This window comes from Ailuropoda melanoleuca, chromosome 15 (assembly GCF_002007445.2).
Source record: "Ailuropoda melanoleuca isolate Jingjing chromosome 15, ASM200744v2, whole genome shotgun sequence".
In the NCBI taxonomy this organism is placed as follows: domain Eukaryota; kingdom Metazoa; phylum Chordata; class Mammalia; order Carnivora; family Ursidae; genus Ailuropoda; species Ailuropoda melanoleuca.
The window spans coordinates 81,432,176-81,439,413 of record NC_048232.1 but is presented as its reverse complement, the minus strand read 5'-3'; the positions used below and the strand labels follow the sequence as shown (position 1 = coordinate 81,439,413).

Genomic DNA, 7,238 nt, shown 5'->3' with positions numbered 1-7,238 from the left:
GGCGGCAGCTGGGCCGGGAAAGGCTGGCGCGCCGGGCGGCTCCGCGAATCCTCCGGCATCCGCCCCGGCGGGCCGCCTCCGCCCGCGGCAGCCCCCCGAGCAGCGGCCCGGCACCGGCGCCTTCCCGGCGGGGTAAATATTGGGGGGCCGCGGGCCCACGGAGGGGCGCAAACCCGGGGGGAAACGGGGCTCCCTCCGCCTCTTTGTTTTTGCGCGAGAGGGAGGGGAGGGGAGGGCGGACACAAGCGCGTTCGCACTCGGGTACGGGGAGGGGGGGCAGCCAGGGCGCCGCCCGCTCGGCCCGGCGAGGACAAAGGCGCGGCTGGGGACGAGGAGGAGGAGGGTGACTATTATTTTGCAGGCTTCACCGGGGGAGACCCCCCCAGTCCGGCCCGCCTCCCCCTCCCCCAGCTGGACCCTTCAAGGCCCCAGCCGGCCGAGAGGCCACCCCGGGGCTGTAATTGGGGGACGCTGCGGGAGTGGGGGTCCGGGACTGGGGCGCTGGGGGCACCCGAGACAGTTGATACTGTTGATTCGGGCTTCTCGACCAAACCCTGGGCTTCTGTGTGTTTCGCCGGACAATCGGCAGCGCCTCCCCCCTTCTCTCCTGGCTCGGGGCTCAGGACCTGGGGGTCAGCGAGGCTGCTCCCGCATGTTAGATGGGGGCGCTCGGGGGCGCGCGGGGGGCTCCGAGGTGATGGGGTGTGTGGTCACCCAGCCTCCGATTCTGTTTTCCTTTGTGGAGAGAAAGAAAGGGGTGGGGGTTATTTATCAGATCGGATTCTCCCATTTCTGCCCGTGAGAAATCCATGTTTTGCAAGTCTCTGTGGAACATGAAACTATGTTTGTGTCCGGGTTATCTCCGGAGAGAGGATTCCCGAGCTCCTCTTCACGCCCAAACTCAAAGTGGGGTGAGCCCCCTCCCCAACTTTGCCCTTAGTTCTCTTGCATGTGTTCTTGGCACAACCTTCCGCAGGGAGAAGGATTTGGGGAGAAGGGAAGGGGATCCAGAGTGTCTGAAGTTGCGCCCAGCGAATCCCTGGGCTTGGGGCTCCTTCGCCTTCCCTCTAGAATGTCCCTCCAATTTTTATTTTAATGGTCCAGCGACAAGGGCCCTGGCTGGGGTGAACGGGTGTCAGAGAGTAAGAAAACTGCCCATGTGCTCTGCTTCTTGGTAGTTTGGGTAATTTTTTTAACCAGCTGAAACTCCGGATTTGCGTCTTTTTTTTTTTTTTTTTTTTTTTACTTCGTTTATTCCGCCTCCCCCACCCCATGGGAGAAGCGGCAAAGAACTGGAAAGCTTCTCCTTTTCCTGAGTCGATCCGTTCTCCTCTCCTCTGGGAGGCTTTTTAGGGGACAGTGCTGGGACAGTGTAGGCTCTCCCTGGGGCCCTGGCCCCCGGGGCTGGGTGGCTAGCGCCCGGCAGTGGTTTCCGGCAGGGCTGGCTGTGTGCGTCCTCTCTTCTCCCCTTCTCTGCCCACAGCCCGGTGAGTGGGGAGGGGCTGGGGGGTCATGTGCGGTGTATTTATGTAAGGCACCCAGACGGAGGGCGCGGGTATTTATATAACCCGGCGTGGGTATTTATGTAATATAGGATGCGGGTATATTTATGTTCCTTTCCTAACCTGCGGCTTTCCCGGCTGCCATGTGTGGTCTCTGAATTGGCGTTGGTGGAAAAGGGACTGGGGGGGGGCTTTTTCCCCCCCCCCCGCCCACCGTGGGGCTCACGGTGTGTGTCTGCTTTTCTTTCTTCCTTTGGAGTGCACACACAGGTCGCTGTGTATGTGCAAAGTGTGGCATGTGAGTTTTCTGCAAAGGTGGAGTGTGTTCCCCTGGCAGCCACGGCACCTCAGCCGGGACCGGCCAGGCGTGTGGGCAGAGGTCCTTGGTTGAGAGCCCAGAGTTTGGCTGGCATGGGGTGGAGGCTACTTCCTTGTGGCCGTCAGTGAGGGGCTAGTGGTGACTCCACCGGGAGTTGTGTGCTGGGGCTAGATGTCTCTCCTGGGCAGGAGCTGTTGGCTTCTTGCCTCTGGTGGGGGGCGGAGAGCCCCAGCCTGGCCATCTGTGAACCACATCTCTCCCATCTCCCCTCCCAGGTGGGTCTGGCTTTGGGGATAGCGTGTGGCCTAGGGAAGGGGCCCCGCTGCGGTGCCTGATACAGCTGCTTTTCCGTCTTCCTGCTTTGCTCCCCAACCCCGGCAGGAAGTAAGTCCTGTCTGGGTCCTAGGTGAGGAGGCCCTGCCACCAGCTTGCTGCTGGGGAGTGGGGGGCAGGTGATGTGGCCTCTCTCGGCCAGAGTTGCCAGTCTGCAGAGGGAGGCCCCTCTTGAAGACACTCTGAGATCGTAGGGATCCCCCATCCTTCTCCCTGTTTCATTGCCCACCGTCCCTTGCCCGCTAACTGTAGAAACCATCTCCTGGCCTTTGAGTTTCCCTTTCTGCTGGCCAGGACCTCAGAGGGCAGAGGGTCTCTACCAGTGTGGCCCCTGATGTCGCATGAGCTTGGGCACCCAGGATGGGGCACGGGAAGGAGGGGAGCCGCTCAAATCAGCATCCCTCCCTCCCTCACCTCTCCTCCCGCCCCAGAGCCTGGTGGCCAAAAGCCTGGCTTTGGTCCCCCCCCGTTGCTCTGTGGGGCCTCTAAGGAGACCCTACTTCTAGTCTTGAGGGAAGCCAGCCCCAAACTGTCCATTCAAAGAAACGTGTGGAAAGGCCTGTGTGAGGTGCTTGGTGTCATGAGGTCGAGAGGGGGAAACAACTGGGTGTTCTGCCTGCCCTCTGAGTTGGAGAGGAGGCCTCTGTCCTGCAGGGCATACTGTGAGCTGGCAGCTTCTGGCCTCTGAAAAGACTGGGCCAGGCTGTGGAGGCCCGGTGTCCGATTCTTGTTGCTAGAAGCATGGGGTTTGGAGGTGGGGGCAGGGGACCCTGTAGTTTCTGAGGCCTGAAGGGGCTGAGGAACCCCTTTGGGACCCTCCGTTCAACATGTCCTCCCATCCCTGGAGGTTAGAACTTGGTTGCCATGGTAGCACCCCCAAAAGGATCAGCTCCTGATCCCCCCCTTCCTCATCACCCCCTTTGTCTTTGATTTTCCTTTTAAGGTCTTGGTGCGTTGGGACTGGCCTGCCCCTGAGAGGCTCCTACTGGAGGGTCCCCAAATGAGTGTCCCCTGAGGAAGTGCTTGCTTGGCTCTTTTCTCTGGGGCTTCATCTCCAATTCCACCTTCTGCCTGGCTACCCTCAGTCTGCCTCAGCTGTTCTCACACGTGGAGGCCATCGGCCCACCTGACACCTGGGCGCCAGGCAAAGCTGGGCCAGCTCTCTTCTTGTGCAATAGGAGGGGAATGTCGGTCTCCCAAGTTCCTTGTGTCTTTCCCTGGCCTGTGGGGGGGTGTGGTGGGGTCCAGCCGGTGAGGCTCCCTTCCCAGCTCCCCGCCTCCCTGACCCCTGTGTCTCTGCTTCCCTCTGCAGTGACAGTGAGTCATGGAGCTGCGTGTGGGGAACAAGTACCGCCTGGGACGGAAGATCGGGAGTGGGTCCTTTGGAGACATCTACCTGGGTAAGTGTCCCGACTCCAGCTCATCGGTTCTGGGGCCCCTGGGACAGTGCCGGGGAAAAGTAGGAGGAAATGTGCGGGGACCTCAGGCTCTCCAGCCAGAACTTGGCTCCAGGCCTCCAGTGGCACGTTTTTGGTCATTTTGTCCCCAGGGCCATGCCAGGTTGGGGGTGAGGCGGGCCAGGGGGGTCCTCACACAGTCGGGGGGGCGGGGCTCCCACTTGCTACAGTCTGGACAGAGGAGGGTATTTTTAGCTCTGGTTTCCAGCTGCTGATGACCTGGGTCTCCAGCTGGGCGTGGGAAAGCCCAGGCTGGGGTAGCACCCCTGTTTCTTGCCTCCTGGGGCAAGGATGCTGGTAGACAGAAGAGGCCTGGGCTACCACTCGCTTCTAGCTGGGCCCCCTCCCTCTGCTCTGGCCCCTAGAATTCAGCCCAGGCAGGCTTCGGAATGACAGTGATGCAGGCTCTCCCAGTGACCTCTGGGTAGGGGTGGGGATAGGGGTCTGGTTGTAGTTTTCAGGATGGTTCTCTCCGGATGTGCTTCCTGTTGAAAGTCTGAATTGGCTCTCATGTTGTCATTTTAAACAAATCGCTGACATCTCAAGCCCATTCCTCGACCTGGCAGAAAAGAGGCTCCTGCCTTGAAATGCCGCCTTCTCGGCTGCCCGAAGGCATGTGTGGTCAGGAGTCACGGCCCTTCCCTTGCAGCTGTGGGTCTGCAGGGGAGATCCTGTGTCTGCGATCAGTAATCGTGAAGGGGTTGATGGAGCAGGGTGTCCAGCCCCTGGGGTTTATCCTCATTCCTGTCTCTTGGCCGCTCTTTTCCTTCTTGGAAAAGCAAAGTAAATAATTTCTATCCTGGGCGGAGAAAAACAACCAGGCTGTATGCTGTGCTCATGGTTCTGAACTCGGGAGGCCGTGGGGGGAGGGGAGGGGTGTCTCTTACCCAGTGGTCTGGGTCTCTGCCCTTTTCGGGTATGAACTCTGCTTCTCCATGAGCTGCCCCCTTCCCCATCAGAGGGGACAGGGAGGGGACATTGTCTGAGCACATAGTTGGTGCTGGGCAGGGTCATGTTGGAGTGTGGTCGCCCCGCACAGCAGCCGATAGAGACGGAACCCTGCCGTTCTGCACTCGTCAAGAAGCAGGTGCCCTATGGTCAGGTTGGCCGCCCAGTGTTTCTCTTGAACACTAGAAAAGGCAGTCTTTCTACCCACGAGAGTGAGAGAGTGTGACAGAACATGGGAGGGAGACGTCAGACAGACCCAGGTTCCAGACCTGGCTTTGTGCAGCCGAGGGAAAGTCATGCGGCTGCTCTGGGCCTCAGTCTCCCCATACGGAAAGTTTGTGTGATGATGAGGCCTCGCTGACCAAGGACAGAAAAGGCCCGGAGGAGCAGCTTTTGGCACAGATGCACATTTGCTCCTAGGAAAATCCAGTCCAGGGCCTTCTTTGTGCAGAAGGGAGCAGAGGCCCTGAGAGGGGAGGGGCAGGCCAAGGTCATTCAGAAAGCTGGTGTCCCTGGTCCATGTGGGGGGACCTCCCTGGGGCCCAGACTTCCTGTTTATCCAGTTCATTTTTAAAACCCGGTCTAGATTTACTTCTCTTTGTACGGGCTCTGGCGTAAATTCTGCCAGGGCTCGGGTGCTGGCTTTTCTTCCATTAGCTGTGTGCCCGTGAATGGGTGATGACCTCTGCTGGTCTTGGCTTCCCCATCGGTAAAATGGGGTCACGAGGCCTGCAAGGTGGAGAGTAGGGCTGAGATCCCGGTGTGCACAACACCTGCGCGTGCGCAGCCTGGCTGCGGTGCTTTCGTGTGGTGTCCTCCGCCAACCCACAGTCTTTTTTGGGATTTGCTACTGTCAGAGGATTCGGGTCCTCTTGGGCCTGAGTGGGGGTGGGGAGCCAGTTCTGCCCTGAGAGCAATTCCCCTGTCCCGCCTCTGCTGGGTGCTCAGGCCCCTGGGCGGCCCTGGCCTGACACCATGTCCTGCCAGCTCCTTCCTGGGCTCCTGTCTTGCTGCGGGGACAGTGGGGATTGTGGGGCCTCCCCGGCTGGCCTCGCTGGCTGCCTTTGTTCAAAGCTCTGGCCACATTCTTGTCACTGGTGCCAGTGCCAGGGCCTGACTCCAGATGGCTTCTGCAGGTGGGGCTGGGTGCGGCCTCCAGGCCCTGCTTTCCAGGATCGGCCCAAGGCGAGCACTCTGTGGCTGCAAGGCCCACGGCTTCTCCTGAGGGTCTTGGGTCAGCTGCATGGGGCCCAGAAGCGGCTAAGACCGCGGCCCCCCTCCCACCACTGGCCGTGTGCCCTCAAGAGCCCCCTATACTACACTCTTAGTCTCTGTTCCTCCGTTCTAAATGGCGGGGGATCAGTGCTCCCCAACAGGTGGTTGGGAGGGTGCTTTGGTCTACACCTCCAGTGCAGCCAGGTCCCTGAATGTGTGTCTGTGCTGGTGTCTGAACGAGCCCCCATGGGAGGTTGGTCACCCCATCCACCCACCCAGGACTTCCCCAGGCCCCAGATCCCAGGGCTGGCCAGCTCCAGGCCCTTCTCTGTGTCCAAGTGTATTTTCCAGACTGGCCCATCCCCCCGCACGGCCACTGTAGCTAACTGCTGGGTCACCTCTACTGCCCCTGCCCCGACATTTTGCACTGAGTCAGAGTTCCCCTTTGTTGCTCCCACAGAGGGTGAGCTGAGTTCATCCAGGGCAGGGCTGCCCCAGCTGGTCCGGGCCTCAATATGTGTCTGTTGATGGAATGAGTGAGGTGCTAGACAGTTGGAATAGAGAAAAAAGCCTGGTCTTTGGAGACTCATGTTCAAATCCTAGCTCTGCCCCAACAAGTTCTGCTATCTTGGGCCAGTTACTTAACCTTTCTGAACCTCAGCAGTGAGAATTAAGGGAGATCAGAGAGGGCTGGTGGGTTCCCGACAGAACTCAGCAGTGAGAATTAAGGGAGATCAGAGAGGGCTGGTGGGTTCCCGACAGAACTCCGAGACAATGGAGGGGCCTCGAGGTGATGGGAGCCTGGCGGGGGCGGGGGGCAGCCCTCTGTGGCTGTTTTCCAGCACTCGGCAGGGACCTGAAGGCTTTACCTGAGAGCAGGCTCCCTGTCCTGGGGGAGTTAGTGTGGCATTTGATCTCTTGACCTGCATTATTTCAGTTTCTGTACGTGTCAACTAGAGGTACAAGCAGTAGTCCTTGCAGGATGGCGGGGGGGAGTTGGAGGGGATAAAGGGCTCCTCCTACCCTGCCCCTCCCCATCTAGGGGAGGGGTGTTCTCCCCAGCACCTCTCCTCCCTGCATCTGTCTGCCGAATCTTAGTGCTAGAGGCCCTGCTCTCAAAGTGTCTAGGGCTCTGCCTCCTGCCTGCCTGGGGTCACCATTAGCTCCTTCAGGGTCTCCCTTGCCCCTCACATCCTCTCCAGTCCTTTCTAATATGTCAGTGGGTCTGAACAGGGGTGGGGGTGGGGGGCAGATTTGTCCCACAAGAGCCATTTGGCAAGGTCTGGGGACATTTTTGATCAGTGGAAGTCTGGGGACATTTTTGATCAGTGCCAGTACCACTGGCAGCTAGTGGGTGGAGGTCAGGGGTGCTGTGAACCACCCTACAATGCACAGGAGGCCCCACAACAAAGAATTGCCCGGCCCCAGATGTCAGTAGTTCGGAGGCTGAGAATCCCTGTAATA

At 59.6% G+C, this 7,238-nt stretch overlaps 1 protein-coding gene across 14 annotated transcripts in view; it reads left to right on the top strand.

Moving 5' to 3' along the window:
* LOC100473087 (casein kinase I) overlaps positions 1-7,238 on the top strand; it is a 32,526-nt gene that overhangs the window by 9,707 nt on the left and 15,581 nt on the right. For 11 of the 14 annotated variants that reach the window (XM_034643500.1, XM_034643499.1, XM_034643498.1 and 8 more), the window contains exons 1-2: positions 1-132; positions 3,467-3,554. In XM_034643500.1, the coding sequence (XP_034499391.1) occupies positions 3,479-3,554 (76 nt within the window). In that variant the 5' untranslated portion in view covers positions 1-132; positions 3,467-3,478. Of the gene's footprint in view, positions 133-262; positions 344-2,071; positions 2,097-3,466; positions 3,555-7,238 lie in introns of those variants that run through there. The other 3 variants (XM_034643491.1, XM_034643492.1, XM_034643490.1) reach the window with 3 other exon arrangements.